The 25683-nt window shown below is 48.5% G+C and overlaps 1 protein-coding gene across 1 annotated transcript in view; it reads right to left on the bottom strand.

Annotated features, from left to right (window-relative positions):
• The window catches only part of LOC144166604 (ATP-binding cassette sub-family C member 4-like), a 216827-nt gene that overhangs the window by 69313 nt on the left and 121831 nt on the right, over positions 1-25683 (bottom strand). The window contains exons 15-18 of the mRNA XM_077696121.1: positions 25193-25369; positions 18489-18656; positions 8345-8526; positions 6951-7026 (exon numbers count right to left, since the gene is read on the bottom strand). Of these exons, the coding sequence (XP_077552247.1) occupies positions 6951-7026; positions 8345-8526; positions 18489-18656; positions 25193-25369 (603 nt within the window). The remainder of the gene's footprint in view (positions 1-6950; positions 7027-8344; positions 8527-18488; positions 18657-25192; positions 25370-25683) is intronic.

The following is a 25683-nucleotide window of genomic DNA, read 5'->3' as shown; positions in this document are numbered from 1 at the left end:
TTGTATCGTTATCGACCCAACCAAGAAGTGCGGGTCAAGGTACATGGGCTTCTCTACAATGTGCCGGCTGACGCCATTCGGTCTGCGCTGGCACGATACGGGCGTGTCGGCGAGGTGCGTAAGGAGAGGTGGCGTGTCGACGTGTATTCAGGACAAGGGCTCGATGCTGCTGTCGGCGATCCTCAAGCTGAAGGCGGGTGTGACCATCGACGACCTGCCGCACGAACCTCGTGTGGCGGGTGAAAAGGCCCTCATCGTCATCGCCGCAAGGGCTCCATAGTGTTTACGCTGCAACACCAGGGACACGTCCGGCGTGATCCTACGCCAGCGTCACCGGGCCTTCGAAGGACGACGACCTCCACGAACACCTCATGGACGTGGCGGACGCAGAGGAGACTCCGGTAGGAGCAACTGGTGAAGCGGCGAAGGAGAAGTCGCCAGCGGGACATGTAGAGGCTGAGGCTGGCCAGCGCGTTCCTAAAAGGAGCAACCGATCCAGCCGAAGACGCCTCCGGCCCACGCCTCGTCAACCGAGGCTAGCGTCGTCGGGGCGGGAAGCCAGCGGCCAATGTCCCCGTCGGATCCAGCAGCGGGCGTCACGCACATGGAGTTAGGTGGTGACGGTGCCAGTGGTGCGGTCAAAATGCGGCAGCCTAAAAGCAGCGCCGACGGGGAAGGCGCCGGAGGAATCGGCAACGACGAGCCTCCTGCAAGAATTTTGTTAAAGCGATGGGCGTTAGCTGAGAAATCGTAAATAAAAAACCGCGCATTATCGTCGCGCCGTATTTCCTTCTTTCAACTTTTTCTTCGCTGTTGTCGGCGCGAGAGCCTTCGGTCCCATGATGCTGCGCTCCTCAGCGGTGACGTACTTCCACAATTGCGCTCCTCAGACTTCCGTCTGCTACGGGCAAGCTCTTTCGGCCTTTTCATCTTTGTTGACAGCATGTACATGGATGCCGCACTCCGCTCAAGGGTGGAAAAGCGAACAAAAGACCTGGCCACATGTGTGCGGCCTGGCCTTGCCCTTTCGCAGTGTACGTTGCTACAGTTGCTATCGGCGGCACGTGACTTTTTATCGCCGGCGAACTCGCAGCCGCCGAAGAGAATCGTGCGCTCGTTGCCTTGGATGCTTCGCGCACTGTTTATCCAAAAAGCCGTCTCAGATGTGGCCCCGCTGGTGCAGGGTCTTGTTTTGCGGCGTTTCTTTGCACTTGTTGGGATAGTCGTAAAATGTTCAAGCACTCCGGCACTCCACTAGCAGATCAGCCGGTGAGTCATTTCGCAAAACATTCGACAGATGGCGCTGTATGCATTAGCGTGTCGCTACGCAAAACTCATGAGACGCTCTACTAAAACTTCCCTCGCTGTGTTTACGTAGCGGGAAGCAAAAAATGTAGCGTTTAGCATATGCAAAGGCAACAAACGCTTTACTAAAACTCTCATTAGCAGCAAAATAGCGTGGGTACGTGAGGCCGCAACACGGCGGCAAGTAGCGCGAGATGGAGGAAAGATTTTTTGCTTCCGATGAACCAAGTTGTTTTCCCCTGTGTTTGTAAATACGTCAAGTGGTTAGCACGTCGCCCTCACGCAGCTCTGTATCGTCGTAACATCGCTGACTGTCCGAACGACGCTTGCAGCTAAGCCAAGGCAGCGACCGAAGCTGTGTGTGTGTGTGTGTGTGTGCGTGTGCGTGTGCGCGTGCGCGTGCGCGTGCGTGCGTGTGTGTGTGTGTGTGTGTGTGTGTGTGTGTGTGTGCGTGTGCGTGTGCGTGTGCGTGTGCGTGTGCGCGTGCGTGCGTGCGTGCGTGCGTGCGTGTGTGTGTGTGTGTGTGTGTGCGTGTGCGTGCGTGCGTGCGTGCGTGCGTGCGTGCGTGCGTGCGCGTGCGTGCGTGCATCGCCTCCTGTGTTGTGGACGCGTTCGTTTCGCAATGAAATGCGATGTAGTACTTCTGCGGGTGGCTAGTGCATCCCATGGTCTGGATTATCTTTCTCGACGGACGTACGACTCAACCTCGCATGTGGTATGTGCAGTGTGCCTGGCTGATAGCCTTCTCGGCTTGCGCGCCAGAGTTAAGTGACTTGCTGTTCGTCCCCGCAAACCTGGCGCGAGGTGAGTGCCGAATTTACGGCGGGCAGGAGGAAGCAACCGATCGTCTGTCAATCACGGTTCAGACTTGCAACGCATGTTGTGACGTTGTGTTTATTTTGAAACGCATCTCTGGATTGTTTTGAAGTTGAATAAAATGTATGCGTCAAACCCGGGCATTCGGCTAAGGGCGTTCTCTGCGATTGCACGAAAGAAGTGCCACGGGGCTTCGACGCTTTCTTTATGGTACGTATTCGCGTAAGATAATATCGATGTGGTGTTATGGCCTTCATTCAATCCAAACGGTTAACCGTTTTTTAGACTTGTTTCGTTTGTCGTAAATGTCGAAGCACTCCGGCACTCCGCTGGCAGATCAGTCGAGCCGACGCTGAGCAGACGACACATGTCTTTGCCGGAAGTACGTGAAAAACCGTCCAATAGCTGGATGTCTACCTCATGACGAACATCTGGGAATCGGTGACGTAGACATGTGAAGATGACGGCGTCCAAAAACACGCAGGGAAGGGTGACAAAAGGGCGACAAAATTTGCATCAAAAGTGTGCGCTTTCCGCTGCACGTGAAAGAGTAATATTTGGCACAGCAGACGTTGACGACCCAATCTGACGATTGCGCTAGTTGATTTAGTGTGCTCAAAACGCCTTTCAGGGCCCCTTTAAGCTTTCGACTGTTCCCAGGGCCCCTTTAAGCTATAGAGCTGACAGGTTTCTGCTTGGCGAAGCGCCGACTAATAGAGCGCTAAGTTCAAAAAAAAAAAAAGAAAGGTACGCCCGCAGAAATGCGATAAGCGAGATAGAACTTGATGGCGTAGTGTATAACTAGCAGAATATATAACACGCGGCTTCTATGAGCACTACAAGAAGCTATATATTAGCCCGTCACCCTGTGGACGTGGTTAAGTTCAAAGAGGAGTTTATGCGTTTGTTGCCAAGCTTGGACAAAGATTCATCAGATTATCTCTCAAGGGATATAACTCTAGACCAGGTGAGGAGAGCTATCGATGAGTTGAGCCCCTGAAATACACCGGGCCCCGATGGTTTATCCGCACCCTTCTACAAAAAGTTAAAAAACGGCCTTAGTCCTGTGCTGTGTAGAGTGTACTTAGTCCTACGAAAACGGTGTGCTTCCGCCTTCTTTTCTATAGTAGCACACCGTTTTCATTCCAAAATCAGCACTTGGACGAAGCCAAACTGGGTATCGTCCAATAAGTGTGATGAATGTCGACTACAAGTTTCAATCAAAGAGTTGGCTTCGCGCTTGCAGGCTGTTATCAAAGACATTGTCGGACAACAAAACGTGTGGAATAAAGGGGGAGTCGATCGTCACCAATGTTCACACCGCCCGAAGCGTTTCAGAGTGCTGCGATAACTTACAGGGTGCTCTGGCCATTCTTCAGGTAGCCCTGGCCAAAGCCTTTGACCAGGTAGCGCACGAACTTCGGTTAAACGTGTTAGAGCACATTAGTGTACGGTCATTTATTCTCGAAGGCGTAGGCATGACGTTCACTGGTTGTTCAACCAACCTTGTCGTCAATAAAACAATCGGCAAATCCATTCATTTCAGCGGTCTGCGCGTCAGGGTTGCCCGCTGTCCCGCTTTTTTGGCTGTATATCAAAGCCTTTTGTTTGAGTATCATTCGGAGTAAGGGCACCAATGGCTTCTTATTAGACTCGTGTGAGGTGCGCGTTTTAGCGTACTCAGATGACATCGCCATTTATTTCATGATAGGAAAAGCATAAGCGTTGCTGCAAACACTTCAAAAGTGTTTTGTAAATACAGTGCCAGTGGAGTGAACAGGCAGAAATGTTTGGGTTTTTGGTACGGCCACTGGGACTGTGCGCCGAGTGTGTTTGAGTGCATCAGCTGGCAGACAACGCCGGTAAAGTACTTGGGAGTGCCTTTGGAAAAGTCTTGATAGCGATCCTTACTGGCACAGGCAGGCTACCGTAATGCGCGAAAAAGCTGAAAATGAAAAAGGAGCGGGCTGTCAATGTTGGTGAGGGTATCTGTATGTAACTTGTTTTTTATCAGAAAATTGTAGTATGTTCTACAAGTACTGCACTCACTGGTCGCGAACGAATGTACAGGCCTTGCACCGCTTTTTCGCAGTGCTGATCAGGGAGTCAGCGTGGGAGTGAACAAGCCGCCCGAACCTGTTTTGGCACATGCGTCTGGCGGGCCTTTCCCCATCGCATTTGTTTTGAGAGAAGTTGCTAATCTTTTGACCTGGACACTGCAGGCCAATTGAAGCTGTCTAGGGTGCTACCCGACATCGTTGTTACGCCTGTGTACTTTTCTGTTGGAAGAACTAGCAGTTATTTCAGTGAAGTGGTACGGACCACTAAGTTTGTATGTGCCTGCTTCAGCCTGGAGTATCTATTTAGTGTGAAATGGAAAAGATTCTATAATGATCTGATTGATACAGCACTACCCATTCCATTACATAGAGTAATGTAGAGAGCAGGGCCAGAACAGGATGTCCTAAATCGTGTGAAAAGAAGGGGGTACCACCATGGGTGAAGACCTTTCTCTTCAAACTTTACACTGGAGTCTTACCTGTAAAAACATGGCAAAAAGAGGAGGGGTTGTACGCTGCATGGGGCGTCGACTGCTACCCGTGTAAAAAGCCCGAGACGGTCGAACATATATGTTGTCCTAGTTTTGGGATCACGTCTTTTTTTTTTTTTTTTTGGTACATGCTTCAGCGGACCCTAAAAATGGATTTCCAACTGGAAGCTCACGGAATCAGGTTTATACTGATCGAGTGCGACAACAGTGGACCCTACGACTTCGTGATGGTCCTGGCTCTGCACGGAATATGGAAATCATGTATGGACATACGCCATCGTGACTTCTGACGCAAAGAGTGCTAAAGAATACATGGCCGAGTCTACGAGGGTGATAATAGAAGCTTGGAGAGCTCAGGACGACCCTCCTGATTGGCTGCCCGTGATGGAAACACTCACAAACCTGAAGAAATTTGAACCGTCTTTCCGCTAGCAAGCTGTCGGCTAGCAGTTTTATCATTGTAGCGTATGTTCTCGGTTTTCTTTGTTGGTGCATGGTTTTTGTCAAAGCAAGACAAAAAAGAAAACAAATGTTGTAGCGCAGTGAGCTAAATCCTCGCCGCGCCGGTTAATCCAAATCGTGGGTTCAAATCCCAGCGGGGTGTTGCTTTCTCTTTTTTGTTACTTTCTGCCTTCGAACTGGCATGTTTTACGAATCATATTCGCGAATCCAAAACAACACTTTTTGGTTGAACTGTGGAACTATCATATCAAACGCAAAGTCATAGGCACGATTTCTTCTTTTTAAACTCGTGCTTTCTATATATAAAAAGGCAATAGTACTTTCAGAGGGCGAAATACTGATGTGTGTATTTTGCACAATTGGTGTGTCTTTATATAGAGTAAACATAGTTTCCTATCAACCACTTTCACAAGACATAAGGTATAAGCTTGGGGGAGGTGGGAGGAGGGGAGAGTAAAGGGCCATGGCAGGCAACCAAACCCTCCACATATTGCAACTGCCAGCACTGAGCAGGTAAAAAACTAACGAACAGCATTTATAGAGAGAAAAGGGGCTCCAGGCCATCTCGAGAAAACGCAAGGATGGATTATTTGTTTTGTGCAATCATATGCGAAGTCAAACAAAGAGACATGCGCGCACTGCCCCACAACTCACACTATTCTTCCGAGGCCCCTTCTAATATCTGTTGCGGTGAACTTGTCTAGTAGTTCATAAACACATGGTCGCGCAAGAGTGTCCCGAGAGTAAGGGGGGATGGAGCATGTTATAAATGTTTAGAACCGATCGGCATAATGTAATAAAATACTACAACTGCATGTGTACGCGTGTGCATGCCGTCAGCACAACACGACGAAGCTCGACATTGGCGGAACGAGCAGCGGACCAAGCAATATATAAGCCGACGTCGGTTCGGAACACATGTACGTGCTCACTGTAACAAATTTTGAGGTGATTGTTTACACATTCGCTTAGATATTTTGTACTCCCGTATGTCCCGCCCCATTCCTTCCATCAGCTTTTCCAGCCGTGACCGGAGTGCAGGATTCATAAGCAAAACGATAAGAAACGGGCCAAACGAAACGCAGAGTGTCCTACGGACCCGTCTTAGAGCGAGGACGTGGCGCAGAATATCGCAGTAGCAGACGGCGCCGTAATATTCTTGCAGATGTCCCCGAGAAGCAAGGCATCACGGGCAGTCGCTCTCGCGCGGTGCGAGGATGTGGACTAAACGATGGTGAATCGTGGCGCGGGCGAAATTGGGATGTTTTAATTTGCAATGACTTCACTAATACACAACGCTTTAACGAAATTCTTTAAGGCGGTGATCACTAGGAAATTAGTTTACATAAAAATACGGACACCCATGTATTGGGAAAGCTCTTTCAAGGCCCCTTTAAGCGCTACCGTGTTGAAAATGTCTGCCAGCAAGGATGCATGAGATTTGATTTCTTTGAATAGAGAGCAGGAACGCGTCCGAGCAGTCTCCGCGGGAACATGGCACCAGCGTTGTGAACCTTGTGAGCATTAGGCACGGCTGCATCCTATGTTTCATACAACCCTTGTTTACGAATCGTTCTCACTTCTATTCAGCGCAGAGCGTACGTGCGCGGCTGATATAGTCGGTCTCGGTTAATATGTTGTGGGCATTAAGCGCCAGCAATGTTTTCCAGTCAAGTAGCAAGTACAACTTTTTCTCAAAACGTAAATCAAAACTTCGAATTTTATCAAAATTTATCAAGACTTAAAATTTACCTGGTCTAAAAACTAAACGCGGTTTTCAAAAGTTATTATAGTCGAAAACACACACAACACCCACCGTATTAGAAGCATAACCTTCATCTTCCTTTGTTTTATCAGTTGCCTGGTATTTTGTTTGTTCCATTGAGTGCGGCCTGAAAGAAATAATTATAGAACGTAAGAGATATACATGTTGGCCCGAAGTCATTTTTAAAGAAATTCCAGGCCATTTCGCCTTGGGAAGGTAGCTGGGAAGCGAAGCTGACAGGTGAAGTCGCAGCCGACGACACAATTTTGGCATAGTTACCTGAGCCGCATGTATCGCCTTGCTCGCAGGGCGAGCTGAGACTGCTGGAAATACATTCAGAGGTCACACCACTCAATACCGAACGTATAGATCAGTACCTGTAATACCTGCCAACGCGTAGAATTTACTAATTACTTCAGAGCCGCGTCTCAGCAATGCAAACTTAAGCGCACACACGTAATTCACGCTAATCGAATATGTGCCTCCTCGAGTAGCGTACTTTATTTTGATGCCCATTCATTCATTCTAGTCTTCCGAACCTTTACTGGGTGTGTCTTTACGTTGATGAACTTTTTTCTTCTTGAAGCTGGGCTGTACATGTGCAAAATGTACGGGAACGGGTTTGAATTTATGAAAAGCAGCTGCAACAGGGCTATTTTGTGAGTTCCAGCACCGTCATCCTGGCGCGAAAACAAACTGTTTTTCTTGCGAAGGTGGCACTTGTCGATGCAAAGTTCATCGGCTGGGGCTCTTTCACAATAATTTGCGCAACGCTTGCAGCAGCTCTGCAGAATGCAAAGGTGTATATGACAGCCCTCCCCGGTCGATGCTTGCGCTGAGGACCGTAGGAATACCGTAATATTTTTTTGGCCACTGCCTGCTCACGGAAGCGATACGCACTTGATGACATGAAATCGGATTTAGCAGTCGACTGCTAGCCTTGCTCAGCTGTACGCATCAATATACGATCGTGTACGGCAATGTGTTCAGTTAAAATGCAGTTTTAAAAAAGTTACTTGCACAGGATTCCTCAGCCTATTCTCAAAGATCCTTACAAGACGAATGACGACCAACATGATATGTTTAGAGGGAATGCGTTCGAAAGCCGGCGCGGTGTCGTCGGATTAAGCGCGGGTTTATTGATTTGCCAGAGTCATGCATAAAATTCGAGCTTCGATGGCCAACCGAACAAGCGACTCACACACAATTTCACTATTGAGCATCTCGTATTTCGAATGCATTGAATGTGCGCCGTAAATGTCGCTTGCTCAGTCATTTGAAATAGTTCCGCTCTGCCTTGGAAATGGCACCATTGTGCGCTGCCGTTTTCGCCGTAACGTTGGTCGATGTTATTACGAATTTTATTCACGCAAAACCGTTTGGAACAAATTTTAAGAGATACGAGCTCTCTTAGTTTCGTCCCGCGTTCCAGGAGGCAGACGTACCTGTGGTTGCTTGGAGCGTCCGTTTCGTTTGGTAGATTATTGCCATGAATCGCGTTGGGGCACCTGGAGTCCTTGAGAAAGTCGGCGAAGCTGTCGAAAACGGTTACCTGCTTGTCCATCACAAGGAGTATCTTATCCATTTGCTGGAGGTACCGGCTCTGGTTGCACACTACGACGCGCGTCTGAAAAATGAAATCAGCAGAAAATTTTCGTGGGTACACGGGCTCCTATGACGATGCCAAAGGAAAATAGTGGATGTATGGTGCCTTCGAGCAATGAATTTCAGGAACCATGACAAAGGTCTAAACCGGTTATTGCTTGCTTTCTGATGCTAACTAATAGAGATGCCTGGTTCTGCATATTTGTATACTTATGTTTTTTTTTAATTTTTCACGAATTTTTAACCCGATCTTTTTTATTTAAATGGTAACAACGTCAAGTTGTGCGGCTGCCCTTCAACATCTGCCGGACGCTGTTGTTTAGTGAGACAGGTGGATGTAACCGACCTTCGATCTTCGGCAGCTTATTAACTGCGAATATGACTGTCATTTTTAGGGGACGCTTCAAAGTTTCAAGGAAGGCTATGAGATTGCGGAGTTTTCTCATCGCAGGCAAAAACAAGCCTACAGTCATGATAGCCTTTATGTGGCGCGCTAAGAATTGAACACGCAACGAGTGTCCGTTCGATGCTGCGGCCACTGGTATGGTCATAAAAAAAGTAATGTCCCTCCGAACTGCAAGTGTGGAGGACCAGCGGAGCTGTCAAGTCATTGTTACTTAATAACAACAGTCACTATGGTTTTGTCGTCGCTATGACAAATACACTGATCGGCATACTAGCAACTGCAGAATCATTTTTAGATAGAGCCACATCAATGTTCGTACCCTGCTGGGTGGTCGGTTGGGCTGGATCGGTGTGACATTGCCAGCCAAATGTCTTCAACACGAAACGCGTTAAAAACTTTCTTTTTTTGGTCCCGGAACATCGCGTTTGAAATCACTGACTACGTACACAGAGGGAGGGGTGACATCCCAACAAATTTACGGTCCTAGTACAGTGTGAGGACCCCTCAGCCCTTTTCAAGGGTTCTGAATGCGAAAGGATGAGTGTTCAATTTAACGCACGAGGCGATTTGCTTCCACCCTGCTTATTAAAACGGCTTCGTGCTTCTATCGCTTGAAAAAATTTGCTCGCTATGCACTTCCGCCTTAGACTTTTGAACGGCTTTTACCGGTCTCCTATGTGCTGCGCCGCTACTGACTTACTTGCTTTCGCTTGGCAAGACTTGGAAATTTTCGACTAGAACACCACACTTCCAGCACAGAATGCCGTCGGAAACTGCGACCACCTCCACTCCCGCACACTACGCCTCCGTCCATAGGCGTCCGGAAAGGGGAGCAAGGGGGGGTAAATGCCCCCCCTCTTGGAAAACTGGATATTTTTACCCACTACAAAAAAGCTGCACAGCTTGATTGGCCCATAATTAAAATAACTTCGCCCCGAAGGACAGAAGAGAGGAGAGAACGACACCGACGTTCTCTTCTTCTGAAGAAGAAGAAGAAGAAATTTATTTGCCGTTAACATATTTACATAACAAAATATACAGAAGGAGGTCCCAGAGCACGAGGCTGAAGGTGGACCTCCTATTACAGATAGAAAATAAAAAGTTCAATTCTGCAGCAAAGTCAGCAGTGAAAAGAAGATATAATGCGTTAGTGCGAAATACAACTCAAAGAGCTTTTTATGGATGTTATATGTGCACTGTGCGAAATTTAACAAAGATCGTTGTAAACAATGTCGCAAAAATAGTAAAGTAATAAACAGGTCAGGAGTGCAATGAAAATATAGCGTAACAACATAGGGTCCAACCAGTTAAGCAAATTATTCATTGAGGTTGAGTAAATATTCACGGAGATTTTTCTTAAAGCTTGTTAAAGATAGCGATTGTTTTGTTTCTGTCGGGAGAGAATTCCAGTTATTTACACCCACAAAAGTAGTATTCAGCTTGCCATAATTGGTACGTATTTTAGGTAGGAGTAGGTTGCCAGTCGAAGCGAACCTAGTGGAATTCAAATTTTTTAGTGAATCGCAGTTGAATATGCTAAATGAACACAGGTCATGCGCAGATTTGAACAGGTAAACAAGGAGGCTGAATTTCACGAGATTTGAGACCGTGAGTATACGATAGTCTGTAAGTAACAATGAAGCGTTGGTTCGGTATGGACTGAAGGTGATGATCCGAATAGCTTGGTTGTGCATGTCCCTTCTGCATGTCCCTTGGTTCTGGTTTGTCCCGTCCTTTAGCGCAATTCTTTTAATTATGTACGTGAACCAACTAGCCCAACAATCCACGCTGCTTAAATGATTAGCATACTCAGGTCCTGCGTATCCGTATGGAACGCCCTTCAGCACTGCGGTCAACATTGCACTTAGACACTGACTGCTGTCACATCACGGCAATCTATTTCACTGTCGTCATGTGACGGCAGTGAAAGAGACTGCCTGTGCTGGCTATTGAAGATAGAGAACAATTCTGAAAGGTTTGATTTTGTTTAACGCGAGATTTATCCAGTCTTGCCGCAAGAACTTCAGTTTTCGGACAAATTTGCAGCTATATCTAGCAAAAAATCTTCACCGCTACACCTAGTAGGGAGAGTGTAACATCCTCCCGTGCCGTCCCATCACCTTGTACACCCTTTCCTTCGGACTGGCGAAATGTCGGCACCACTCAAGCTCCGAAACAAAACCTATAAATCAGCCCCTCAAAACGTTTGTACGCCTGTACTGCATTGAAAGCCAGGGATGCCACTAGTATCTGTATTGCGTGAGCCATTTCAACAGACTTCCTCACACATGTAATCTCGAAATTCGCCCAGAAAAGCCCGAGGCTTCTGCAGCTGCTATTCAAGGAAAATTGACGGAGTGCAGTTGTATGTATGCGAACGTATTGTGCTGTGTGCTGGTGATCAGTAGGCGTGAGTCGAGAACCGTCACACAGCGAGACTGGCCACTCTTCTTTACAAATAGACAGTAACTTTTCGCATTTTCTTTATTAACTTTATTTCTTTGTCCGGTAATAAAATCCAATGTATATTCTCCAAGTGTAGGTCTAATTCGGTGTTTGTAATGTTTGTAACCCGAAATAACGCCTTTTTGGTGGTGCTACCCCCCCCCCCCCCCCCGCTAATGGATGCCCCCTCTTGCGAAATGTTCTGCGGACGCCCTTGCCTCCACCAACAAACCCAAGAACTTCGACACCCCGCCCTCTCCACCACCAGAAGACCCCCCCCCCCCCCCACTAAAGTCAGAATCTCAGTGGAAATCACAGGTGAGCTGGTCATCCGTCGCCGCCCCCCTCCTCCCACTACGGGCAACTTTTAACCATTTGATCCCCCTCAGGACACAGCGCAAGCTCCACAGGTGGACAACTAAATCCGTGAAAATTCCGAGTTGAAAGCGCCTTATATCCACTGTACTCGGGCGCCCACAATGCCGCACATGATGCACCCTTCAAGATGCAAGAGCTTCAAATGCCAGCCGAACTGTGTAACCGCATCCGCAACAGTACGACCAGACACGACCACATGCGCATCGAAAGCCAAGCTGTTACAACTGGGCTTACACAACACATGGGAAGAGCTCTGTGAGGCACAGCGCATCTCACAACTCCAACTGCTCCAACTAATGCTGCACGAGGGACAGTGGTGCGCCTTGGATATTCATCACCCACGGTCTCCCGATGCAGAATGCGTATTCCACTGTCTATTCGAAAACACATCCGCGTTACTCCAAGTACTCGCAATATGCAGCCTGCCTATGCTGCCTGCCTATTGGACGGCAAAGGGCCCGCGTCAACTATCTTCGGTCACAATATTAACATAAAAATGATGTACTATACATAGATGCCTCTTCCTGCGCAATCAAAAACGCCTATGCACTATCAGTGATGAATAATAAACTTCAAACCGTAGCCGCAGCCACTGTCCTCACCACGGACACCGCCATAGCTGAGGAAGCAGCAATAGCCATGGCAGCCGCTACAACACAGAGCTACTACCTGACCATACTGACGGATTCTCAAGAAGCTTGTCGCAGGTTTCTGCGAGGCACTATTTCCCCAGAAGCCTTCGACATTCTCAAAAATACGACTCACCTATCTGACCTCTGCATTATCTGGGCACCAAGTCATTGAGGCATAGTCGGCAATAAAGCGGCACATACCGCGGCTCGAGAAACAATATATCGGGCCAATGCGGACAGCCACGACCCTATGCCAGCCACCCCCACCCACTACACGCCCCAACCCCTACTAACATAGTATAGCATACTCTCTCACTACCGACTAGCCAGCTAACACTTTCCTCCCTCCCGCTCCCCCAAAAGCAACTCACCAAAGAGGAAGGAGTAATATTTCGCCATCTACAAACTAACACCTTCCCCTACGTCAGGAACACTATACCACATATTGTGGTATCGTGTTCTTGATGTGGGGCAGAGCAATAGCCTGAATACCCCAGATCTCCCTCCCAACCCCATCCCTACCTCTTCACAGTGAGCACCGAGGCTAACCAGCTCCGACCCCTGTTACCGCTTCTGCTGGTGAATAGGGCACGGGAAGCGGGCTACAACAAGGGAGTCCTGTACTGAGGACACGCCTCACGGGTCCGGAGTGACCGCAATTACAACTGATGGAATAGATGAAGTGTGACCTCCTCTTCGTCCTCTTCGGCGCCCGAGAGTCCGGAATCTACACGGCCTGAATACCACGAGGCGAAATAAGGGAAATCAAAATGTCGAGCGGCGTCTTTATAGTTCTCTTGGCGTACTCAGCCGACAAAGGCAACGTTTCTGCGCCAGTACAAGCCGCCGCCTATAAGCAAGCAAGGTCGGAAACACACAAACACGCACGCACACGAACGCCTTCTCTGTGCCTCGCACTCCAAAGAGATGTGGATGAAGTTGGGTTTGTCGTAAGGTATTTGGATGTCAGGGTGTCGACAAATTTATGCATGCACAGCTAATCAACTCCAGTATAAAACTGCCTTCACATTTGAGTTCGTGTAGCGGGTTACACGCAAGCCTTCAGCACACGCCTAGCCTGCGCCTCTCGTTGACCTCGTGTCCAGCACTTCCGTGACGGCGCCGCCGTCCAGTGATGCAGCCGTGATCAGCAGCTGGCTGCGCACGTGTCCACGGCGTCGCCTTGATTCTGCAGTATTTGGTAATTTACATGAGCGTTTGCAGGGATCGCTGCAGGAAGGCCCGTCGCGGTGCTTTACTTTCTGTTTTACTCCTGAGGGGAGTTCCCTTTGTCCTTGAGCGGTGCATGTTCTCCTTCCCCGCAACTCCGCGCCCTCCTCTTACCCTGCACTCCTCCTTTCCTCCGTCAGGGTTGTATTTAATAGATGTGGTGTTCTATTGTACCCTCAGCGCTTGTCCGGCAGCAAAGCATGCTTTATTCACTGGGAAATCAAACAATGTCAGCGAAATTTTTTATTCCTCCGCTGTATTCATACCCAGCTTTCTCGCTCAAACTTCCAACCTCTCAGGAACCTAGCAAAACCACTTTAGGAAAATGATACCTGGCATAAAGCTAGAAGTCAACGTAAAGATGAAAACGCTAAAAGAAGGTTCCAGGATTCTGAACACTTTTTGTGTAATTCGCTGTCAAATCTTACTCCCCAAGCATTTCTATGGGATAGTTTCCATGGCTCAGGAACCTAGTCGCGCAACTGTGCACAAAGCAAGTATTCACCCCAAGTATTAGCTGTGCAAAATAACTTTTCATTTCGCTAAAAAATTTCAGAGTAGTCACTGTTGAAAGGACTGCCATGAGCGGGAAATCTGCACATGGTACGTTTAATTGACGTAATATGAGCAGGTACCTGCAACTAAAGTGAGTATGTTGACTGAGGTTGTGCCGCTGTCTGAAAAATACCCTTTGGTCTATTTTAAGGCACGATTTAAAGTGGAAATTAAGGCTATGATATTGCGGAATTTCCTTATCACAGGAAAAAACAAGCCTACAGTAATGAGGGCATATAGGTGGCGCGCTAAGGCTGCGTCTGGATGGCGCAGCGGTACCGCTGAAGGACAGCTGGTCGCAATCTGCTTCTGACAGGACGTGTATACCTGACGTACCTTTATTACGGTTGACAATAATCGTTCAGTGAAACAGTATGCATTTACAAACAGGGTAACGTAAGTGACAGCGTCGCCTATTTCAGTTTTTCAGTCGTGTCAGACATGAGTGAGTGAGTGAACAACTTTTACTGAGCTTCAAATAAAGAATGGGGCGCACAGGCACCAGATGGGGTGGTTCCCTATTCGCAGGACCCATATGTGTCCAGTAATTCGTCTCCTCGAGCCACCAGCTGTTGCTAAATGGCGAGGTCAGAGCTGGACAGTAAGTTCTCCCATCGCTCGAGCGGGTTAGAATTGGGGAAGGGGGAAGGTTGTAGGGGGGTGTCTTGCGTTTTTTGCACTCCCCAATAATGTGCGCGAGAGTGCCGTCTCCCCGGCCGAACGGGCATATGTTGTCCTGTTCTGCAGGGTACATTTTCTGCAAAAGCGCCGGGTGTGCGAGCGACCCCGCCTGTAAGCGGCGCAATATAGTCTGCTGCCGTCTGCTTAGTTGCTTGTGCGGCTTCAGAAGCCTCGTTCTACTTTCTTTGTATAGGCGGACGATCTCCTTATAACTCGTGACGAGGTGCGGTTGCTCTTCCTCTGCCCGGATGGCTAGTTCTCGGGCATAGTGGTCGGCGGTGACGTTGCCTTCCACGAGCGAGTGAGCCGGGACACACACGAGCTCGGTTACTCGTCCTGGTGTTGTGGGATGTTTCTCGAGTATAAGTGCTGCCGCGGAGGAGATGATCCCCTTCCGATAGCTTGCGTACGCTTTCTTGGAGTCGGTAACCACCGTGCTGACCTCCGGCATGGCTAGGGCCAGCGCTATGGCTACCTCTTCTGCCACGGTCAGGTCCGTAGTGTTCACCGACGCGCAGGTGTTCAGCTCATCGATGTCTGTTACGGCCACCACGGCCTTTTTTCCGTGTTTTGGGAGTGAGGCGTCCACGTACCGGACCTGGGGGTCCTCCTCCAGTTTTCCGGCCAGGGCTTTGGCCCGCGCCGTCCACCTGCCTTCGTGCCGTTCCACTGTCATGTTGCGCGGCAACGGTTTGGTTGTGATGGAGCCACGCCATCCCTGAGGGAGTGGTGCCTCTTCGGTATGTTGTTGAACCTGCCATCCTATCTTGTGTAGGACGGCTCTTCAGTGTTCTGTCCTGCTCAGACGAACTCTCTGGTTGGACAAATGTGCTTCGATGAGTTCGTCCGTGGTGTTGAGGGTGCCGATGTCCATCAATCTTTTCGTTGACGAGTACATTGGCAGACCCATGGCTATCTTGGTGGCTTTATGCATTGCCGTGTCCAGCGCTTCCCTGTCCGCCTTCGTTAGCCGGAGGTAAGGGGCGGAGTAGGTTACGCGGGACACGACGAACGCCTGCATTAGCCGCAGGGCGTCTTCTTCTTTCAGTCCGCGGTTGCGGTTCGCCACTCTACGTATCATGCTTGCGATCTGTTCAGTCGAGTGCTTGATCTTGGTGACGGCGGTCGAGGCTTTTCCGTCTCCCCTGAGTAACAGGCCCAGGATCCGAATCTGTTCAGTCGGTATGATTTGCGTGCCGTCGATGGTTACGGTTACGCTCGGGGTGCTTGCTTCTTTTGCCTGCCCGGTTGAACGATGAGCAGTTCTGACTTCGGCGGGGCGCAGCTCAGGCCACAGGACTTGGCGTATCCGTGGACAGTCTCCGCCGCTCTCTGCAGCACTCCTTCCATCCAGGCGTCAAAGCTCGCGTGGTTGGTCCACACCGTAATGTCATCGGCGTATAATGCGTGGCTCACACCGTCTATTCGCTCTAGTAACGAGGGTAGGGGATGGAGTTCCAGGTTGAACAGCAGAGGCGACAGGACAGACCCCTGAGGGGTGCCCCTGTCCCCGAGCTCCACGGGTTCTGACTTCTCCTTGCCAATCCTGATCATTGCCGTTCTTTTGGTCAGGAAGTCTTTGATGTAGCCGAACGTACGCCGGCAGCATCCCGTTCTTCCTAGATTTTCCAGCACGGCCGCGTGCGACACGTTATCGAACGCCCCTTTCAGATCTAGGGCCAGTATCGCTCGCGGTGCTGTCTTCGTTGCTTCCTTCACCACCAGTTCACTGAGCTGGATCATGCATAATACGCTTCACGGCCGTATTACCAAGATCGTGCGGCACGCATGCGCACTAACTGCTTTTGTGTTGACGTCTTCGTTTGTTACTTCCATTGTTTACCACAAAATTCTTACTGCTATGAAAGGCATATGCACTAAATGTATGCACATATATCTCATTCGGAAATCTGGTAGTCCCGGTTTAATTTGCGCTAGAATTTGTCAGCTTCAAACGTAGCGTGCGCTGCATACTTGGACGAGAAACAGGCACAGTGGAGAAAGACAAACAATATGTTGGTGCGTACGAACTATGATTTGTCTTTTTCCACTGTCCCTGTTCTCGTTCAAGTATGTAGCGAACGCTAAATTTGAATTCAAGACTATACCAACTAACCCCTAAACAAGCCTTCGGTAGCTTAATTAGTCGCCCTCGGCCAATCGCAACAAGCGGCCAGATCGGGCCTACCGGCCGTGCGCCAGATCGGGCCTACCGGCCGTAGTCACACGTGACGTCAGTTCCAGAAACTGTGACGTGTGCACAAGGCGGAAAAGCACACCCCAACAGCACCGCGGCCGCATCGATACGAGACGGTAGCCCTTACGTCAGCCGTTGGTTCGAAGCGCAGATGACGTCATGACCTTGCTCGATGGCGCGGATGAGCCTTCTCGTGCGCGCAAGGATTAAAATTGATTTAAAATAAGTTCAACTTAACGGTTACGGCCTAAACTTCCGAGAGGGTATCTCCATATACAAAGGAAGCTTTTTACATAGTTATGTGAGCTTTGAAATTTCGTGTCAGTACTCCTTTAAGAATCACTGCTTTAAATAAGGTCCTCCGCCGCTCCTCTAGCTCCCATGTATCCGTGTTCATTTTCGTTTTGCAGTCTCGTTTTCTCAGTGGCTCTTCCACAGCAAGAATATAAGACGCGCGGAAACAAATTCTGAATGATTCCTCACGCACACTTTTTGAAAAACTGGATGGTCCACAACGCTAGTGCACTTCCGCAATTGGGGGCGGGGGCGCAAGTGATGTAGAGAATAGACGTTTTACACCGCACCAGTTGAAAAGCCCTTCGCACTCTGATAAACTTGAATTTTTGAAGTCCTGTTGCTCTAGCGAAGGCACCCCATTTAAAACATTTAGGCGTAGATTGACGGGTAATTTGTTGCCTAAATCATTTCTTAAAGCAGGACCATAAAGGCCGCCTTTTTACTAAAATTCTCGGTGTTATAATATTTCCGTATCATTACGATCAAAATATTGTAGGCCTTGATGAGTATTTTTTCCTAGTTTTGGCCCGAACGGTCTAATGATTGGCTACTCTGCCTGCATCCATCCATCCGCAGATGCAAAAATCTGTCGTGTAATTTTTACCTTCCGGTTCGTCTACCTGTCTGCATTCCCTGCCCGTACGTTCAATGGGTATAAAAAAGAATAGTGAAACAGCAGCAAAAAACAAATCTTATTTCGGCGACATTCACGCTTAGAACATGATGAAAAACGGCACAGCTGTATCTAATTGTTTTTTGTTCGGAATACTGAGTGCACATAGATCCAGAAAGCGCAAGAATTTATGCAAAACGTTGAAACAGCTAATTCACGTAGCTATTTGAGGGAACCTATAAGAGATATTTTGCAAGGTTGCGGTGAAATTAGGCTCGAGTGACATTTATACGAAAAGCTTATTCGAGTTTAAAATAAAGGTCATTTTAACTTTTTTTCGCAATTTCTTCGTGCGCGCTCATCTCTTTCTTCCATTCGATCTAACCGAAAAAGTTCCAAAGTTTCCAAAAACTCTGACAAGCAGTTTTAGTGTTTTTGTAAATAATTGATGAACAATCGTAAGGTTCATGCCCTCCAACCATACTGCGGCTTCGTTTGCTCGCCAATGTGATAGCAATGATCGAAAATAAGGATTGTTGGGTTCACTTACCTTTTTTTGGAGCATACCGTGCTTTCCAATCACTCCTTCGAATACCTTTGAGGCTACACGCACGTCGAGTGCACTGAGCGGGTCGTCAAGAAGGTATACGCAGCTGTTGCTATAAGCCGCTCGAGCGAGGGCAACCCTTTGCCTTTGTCCGCCGCTCAAGGTTGCACCCTGTGGATAAAATATGTTGGTATGGAAACGACGTGTTGAGTTCCGGCGTTACTTGGCGGAAAACGTGTACATTTTCTACCCCTGAAAACATTGTTACATGCCGTGATGGGATCTCTTGATATAACAGAAAGTGTGGATACAACGACTCACAGCGATATTTTACTGCTGTTGTTATTGCTATACTCAGGCGCCCCGAAGTTCGTCTAACAGAACTTGTGAAAAGGAGTACTGGAACGATTACTGCAACGAACGCAGAGGTTTGGGTGGGCGACAATGAGACGTCAGGACCGTCAGATGCTCGACCGCGTTGGACTAATGCATACTGGCACAGTATGATGAGGATGCAGCGTATTCGAGATCGACACCAGACAAGTATGAGGTACTGAGCTACAATCTCTTTGAAATTGTAGCTACAGCGTACCTCCGATATAATTAGAGTACTGGAACTTGATAGGATTATAGTGTTGTCTCAGCCGAAAAAAGTGTTCAAATGCGTTCGCGTATAGGTTTCCCTCAGTGCAGTTTTTCAAACATTTTCCTAAACCCAATGCGACCGTCATTGCGGGAGCAGTTGCTGCGGCTCCAGATGTGTGATGTGAAACTTCAGTTTCTAAAAAATATCTACGGTAGTGAACCAAATGTCAGTCGGCAAATAGTAGAAATTGCCGTATTGGTAAAAAAAGTATCGAATGTGAGTTTTCGGATACGTTCACAAGGGAGCGAAATGAAACCTGTTTCTAGTGCAGCAATGTGTGACTACAAGATTATGAATTTCAGAAGGGTGTGTGAACGGGAGTTAAAAATGTTCGTACGCGCCACTAAAAGGAGTTATTATTTCCCCGATAGGTAAAAGCTTGCGTGGTTAGAGGTTATTCCTACAGTCAAATAGTCGTGCAATTGGGTCCAGAATATGAGAATATAACGACCAATACAAACCGCTGATTTCTTTTTTCGAACCAGGCGGCTGTATTGGAACCCATGTAGTAGCAATATCAGAAGTTCTTTTGCTTTAAAAGCGCAGCTAATGTATTGCCCAACAACCGAAAAAATGCAAGCTTGCAGTTACACCACAGGGAACACTCGTACATGGGTTTAGTTTACGAATAGCAGCTTTCCGCATGCTGGAGGAAAGCTCTCAGTTAGGCTAGGCGCGAACAAAGCAGTTTCTTCGAACAAAATCTTCCTGCAGAAGAGTTCGTAACGGCTAATGCTGGTACCTCAAGTACAGAGTTCCAACCCTCCAATCTGACAGCACTTATTTCATTGCTTTCATCTGTGCCCACAATATGCAAAATATGAGGTTTCTGGACGGCCGCAAAGGAGCCGAAGCAACATTCCATCATTTATTAAAATAAACATAGTACATGCTTCTTCAAGAATGCCCTCGCAGCCGGTTAGAGTACTGTCGTTAGGGCTCCAGGAGAAAGCCTTATAGTGTCCCATGGGGCAAGAAATTCCGCTGTTGTATTCAGCAGGTGACCCCAGAATTATACGTGCTTCCAACAAAAACAAAAAAAAAACGAAACCATGGCTGGAACGGGAACCTTCACCCAAAGACGCGCGGTGACAGATATGTCCGGTAAGAACTTTCCATGCTTACGCTAGACGAAAAACAACGCTTTCTGGGTAGACTTAGCTCTGCCTGGGTGTCTTGGAAGCCCCAATGCTTCGAAGGATTGTGGCTTCCTCTGACGATAGTTTTCTGCTATATCACATGTTGGTCATGCTAGTTCCATGACGCTAACACAGTGCAAATTCGTAGCTCCACAGTACTGAGTTTGGAATAATCTTGGGACTGGTCCCATATCACCTCAAAGGGACTGGCCGACGATGATGATAACTGACTTCAGAATTTCACAGCCGATTCACAACAAGCCACTAACAATGTCCACGCTACCCTTAACGATTTGCCACTGAAGATGCCAGCTGCCACCAAAGGCTCACGGCCGAATGGTGGATTCTGATAGACATAATGCTTTGGCATTCAAATCCCCTCCAGAATCGCACCAGACCGGTATTTTGGAGTCGTGGGTTTGGAAACGCCCAAGTCCTCCTTCTTTGCCGCCTAATTTAATCAAATTGTATGTTGATGGTTTTTCTACCCTGGCACGCATCGATACTGAAGCTGCGGTTTCTGTTATTGACGATAAATTTTGCCGATCGTTACGAAAGGTGATGACACGTATATATGGTGTTACTCTGCACACCGCCAATGCGCAGCCTGTGGAACCGCTGGCCGCATGCACTGCTCGGGTTACAATTCAAGGGGTCGTCTACACCATCGAGCTCATCGTCCTGTCGTCGTGCTCTCACAATCTCATTATCGGATGGGACTTCTTGTCAGGCCATCACGCCATCATTGAGTGCGTGCGCGCTGAAGTAGAGCTGTTTCCGGTACTTGAAAACGATTGTGAGAAAGCCGCCGCAAAGTTGCTTGTTGCTGATGACACGGACATTGAACCGGATTCATTCGTGCTTCTGGCGTTGTCGTGCAGCAGTGTTTCGGACGCCACAGTCATATTCGCTCCTACTGCTCTCTTTTCGCTTCCCGAATCCTTTCCACTGCCATTCGCTGTCGTCGACATCAAATCTGGTTCCTGTTCTGTGCCTGACTCAAACCCAAATCCGTGCCCCATCAAACTCTTTCGCAATGAATGGCGTGGCCTTATAGAAGAAGTTGACCCTTTCATTCTTATGGACGTAGCTGAAGACGTTTCTCCCGTTCATATCAACTGTTTGCTTAGCTCCGACCCCGAAGTACAGGTTAAGGTCGTCCAACTGGCCGAAGATGCCGTTCGCGCCCAAGGGCTGCAGGCTCCCACTTCTCCTTCCTCCTTTCACCCAGTTTTGGGCAAAATAAAGTTATTATCATCATCACCGCGCTTATCTCCAGTTGCTTACGCGATATCTCGCCTGATGCGACTATGTTGCTCAACGCTATTGACGACTCCCTTACTTCGATCCAACGTACATCATTCGACTGTCATCACACTCATTTGGGCCGCACGTCAACTGTTTCGCATCAGATCGACACTTGCACCCATGCACCATTGAGACAGTGACCGTATCGTGTGTCCTCCACCGAGCGTCGTGTTATTGAGGGACACGTGGAAGACATGCTAAAACGCGACGTCATTCGACCATAGATAAGTCCTTGGGCTTCTCCTGTGGTACTTGCCAAGAAAAAAGATGGATCCCTTCGGTTCTACGTGCATTATAGACATCTCAACAAAATAACTCGCAAGGACGTTTACCTGCTGCCCCGAATTGATGACGCTTTTGACAGCTTGCAAGGGGCCGAGTACTTCTCATCATTGGATTTGAGGTCCGGCTACTGGCAAGTGCCCATGGCCAACGCCGATCGTTCTGAAACGGCATTTGTAACACCATATGGCATCTACGAGTTCAATGCCATGCCATTCGGACTCTGTAATGCGTCCGCGACTTTCGAACGAATGATGGACGACGTATTCCGCGGTAAGAAATGGAAAATATGCCTTTGCTACTGAGACGACATCGTTGTGTTTGCACAAGTTTTTACGACGACCTAACACGCCTGGAACAAGTATTGAAACGCCTTACTTCTGCCGGTTTGCAGTTGAACTTTAAAAAGTGCCGCTTCCCTTCTCGGAAACTCACCATTTTGGGCCATGTTGTTTCCAAAGACGGCGTCCTCCCGGATCCAGCGAAACGCCGTGCCGTGGCGGAGTTCCCAAAGCCGACTAGGATGAAAGATCTGCGAAGCTTTATCGGCTTCTGCTCGTGTTTCCGGCGCTTTGTACGGAACTTTGCCTGCATCATTGCTCCCCTCACGCAACTTCTAGGTGGAAGTGGACAAATTTCTGACTGGTCCTCTGACTGCGAAAACGCTTTTCTGAGGCTACGCCGTGTCCTTACTTCGCCACCCATACTCAGACATTTCGATTCTCGCGCACCAACCGAACTCCACACCGATGCCAGCGGTGTGGGATTAGGTGCAGTCCTCGTCCAACGACAGGACGACTATGAGGAATACGTCGTCAGTTATGCGAGTCGTACGAAGGCAATAGCGAACTACTCTGTAACAGGTAAGGAATGTTTGGCTATCGTTTGGGCCATCAGCAAGTTTCGCCCCTACCTGTACGGATGCCCGTTCGACGTCGTGACGGATCATCATGCTCTTTGTTGGTTGTCTTCACTAAAGGATCCCTCCGGTTACCTCGCCCGCTGGGCCCTCCGCATTCAAGAGTATGATATCTGTGTTGTGTACAGGTCAGGACGCAAGCATACCAACGCTGACGCCCTTTCTCGCTCTCCGCTTCTATCGGACGTCGCGAGCTTGTCGACGGCAGATAACACCCTGGCGCCTTTCGCCATAGCGGACCTGGCTGTTGAGCATTTTAAGGACCCGTGGATCACCTCGATTCGCGAAAATCTCTCATGCCCGCCGGCAAACGCTGCTCCACGATCACTGTGCCGACAAGCTGCCCACTCTACCGTTCGGGGCGAACTCTTATACCGCCGCAACTACAACAACGACGGTCAATAATGGCTCCTAGTGATTCCTCGCCACGTACGCAGGGAAATTTGCTCTTCCTTTCACGATGACGCGCAGTGTGCTCAAGCTGGAGTCCTGAAAGCGGACGAGTGCCTTAGACTGCGCTACTACTGGCGCGGGATGTATACCTTTGTGAAAAAGTTTGTTAAATTCTGCCCAGACTGTCAACGGCGCAAGACTCCTGCGCAGCACACCCACGCTCCACTTCAGCCGCTGCCCTGTCCAGCGGGTGCCTTCGACCGAGTGGGAATTGATTTCTATGGCCCACTTCCCAGCACAGCTGCCGCTAACCGCTAGTTCGTGGTCGCCCTTGATCACCTAACGCCTTACACCGAAACATTTGCGCTATCGGCGGCCACGGCTCCAGAAATAGCGCCCTTCCTCCTTCAGCGGTTCATTCTTCGTCACGGTGCTCCTCGCGACTTACTCAGTGATCGAGGTCGTGTGTTTTTATCCGACGTCGTGGAGGCCCTTCTAGCTGAATGCAACGTCGTCCACCGCAAACGCACATCATGTCACCCCCAGATTAATGTTCTCACGGAGCGGTTAAACCGCACACTGGGGGATATGATCGCAATGTACATTTCCTCGGACCATTCCAATTGGGACCTCGTTCTTCCTTTTGTGACGTATGCTTACAACATCGATAAGCAGATAACCACAGGATTTTCGCGTTCTTTTTGCCCTACCGTCGTGAGCCTTCATGCATGCTGGATACTATCCTTCCATAACGACCTGACGCCTCCGAATTGATGCCTGTTTCAGACGTCGCTCAACGCGCCAAGGAATGTCAGCAGCTTGCTCGTCGATTTACATCGGAAGACCAGCAGCGCCAGAAGGCACGTCACGATGTTTCTGTCACAGCTCCAACTTTCCCGAACGGATCACTCGTCTTGCTCTACGTACCGTGCCCGACTCCCGGACTGTCGCCGAAATTTGTGTCACAATACCACGGCGCCTACCGGGTTGTGGAGCGAGCATCGCCGGTGAATTATGTTGTTGAGCCTATAAAGCCCACGTCGGACCGGCGCCGTCGGGGGCGTGTGACAGTTCATGTCGCGCGGCTCAAGCACTACTATGACCCGCTTGTCTCGTGTACCCTTTACGTCGCCAGGATGGCTTCCCCTTTTCGGCGGGGGTATTGTAGCAAGTATGTATGTAGGGCACATCGAAGTAATTGTGACGAGCATCAGGGATAACGGGCAAATCCCAATATGTGGGTATGCGCCGGATGCCGACGAGGAAGAGGACGCACTCGTTCAGGCTCAGCCTCGCAAAAAGCAGGTCGTGTCGGCTCGCCCCTCTTTCTACAGGAACGTCGAGTATCTGCTTTACAATATATATATATATATAAGAAAAGACAACTTTGAACCACGTAAAAGCACGATTGTTGCCAACGTCTCAGAAAAGAGACTAGCTTGCGTCAGGGCTTTCGTATGCTTTCGTATATATATATATATATATATATAGAGAGAGAGAGAGATACGGGACGAGGGACTCGGTAAAGATACATATCAATGTTGCAGTTTTCGAAATATTTAATAGGGCCGAATGACGTGTGCTTGTCACGTTTCTTTGATTCATTGATAAATAAGCGAAAATATAAGTCGAGAAAAAATCCGCCGTTTTCCGGGAGCGGGACTCGAACCCACATCTCCGCATAACCGGCACGCACCGGTTATGCGGAGATGTGGGTTCGAGTCCCGCTCCCGGAAAACGGCGGATTTTTTCTCGACTTATATTTTCGCTTATTTATCAATGAATCAAAGAAACGTGACAAGCACACGTCATTCGGCCCTATTAAATATTTCGAAAAAAGCCGAATAGCACTGGCAATGACGACTGCAACATTGATATATATATATATATATATATATATATATATATATATATATATATATATATATATATATATATATATATATATATAATAAGCTTTGTGTTGGCTTTTCGGAGAAAACAAAGGCAAATATAACTAAATCTCTAGCCCTACGCTTACCTTTTCTCCGCATTCAGTGAGATCGCCGTCGGAAAAGGAGGCTATGTCGTCAATTAGGTCACAAGCCTTCAGCACAGACTTGTAATGATCAACGTTCATTGGCTTTCCGAACAAAATGTTTTCCCTAATGGACATGTTGAAGACACATGGAGACTGCAGGACGCACGCCACTGAGCCCTGTGGATAAATGAAAACAAACTGGGCGTTTTGTGTCACGTAGTCGTAATATGAACTTTCCAAATCATGTCAATTGCCGATTTCTACAAAAAATAAAATTTTCAAAATGTCAACTTGCGGAAATGCTGTGCATTGTAACTTATCAAAAGCTGGCACTTCAAGGGCTCGTATTTACTACTGCCGTTGTTTTCCCTTTTCTGGAGACTTTCACCTGTAGGCTTACCACGTAAGACAGGACTTTGCCCTAGTTTAAGAACAACCATTCGTTTCCTATTAAGCACCAACATTCTGTGGCCATGTCCATACGTCAGTGG

The sequence above is a fragment of the Haemaphysalis longicornis genome, unplaced genomic scaffold, assembly GCF_048455015.1.
Source record: "Haemaphysalis longicornis isolate Haplotype H1 unplaced genomic scaffold, Haemaphysalis longicornis Haplotype H1 scaffold_1, whole genome shotgun sequence".
Classification (NCBI taxonomy): domain Eukaryota; kingdom Metazoa; phylum Arthropoda; class Arachnida; order Ixodida; family Ixodidae; genus Haemaphysalis; species Haemaphysalis longicornis.
Note: the sequence above shows the minus strand (reverse complement) of the source record. Positions and strands in the feature narration are given on the sequence as shown.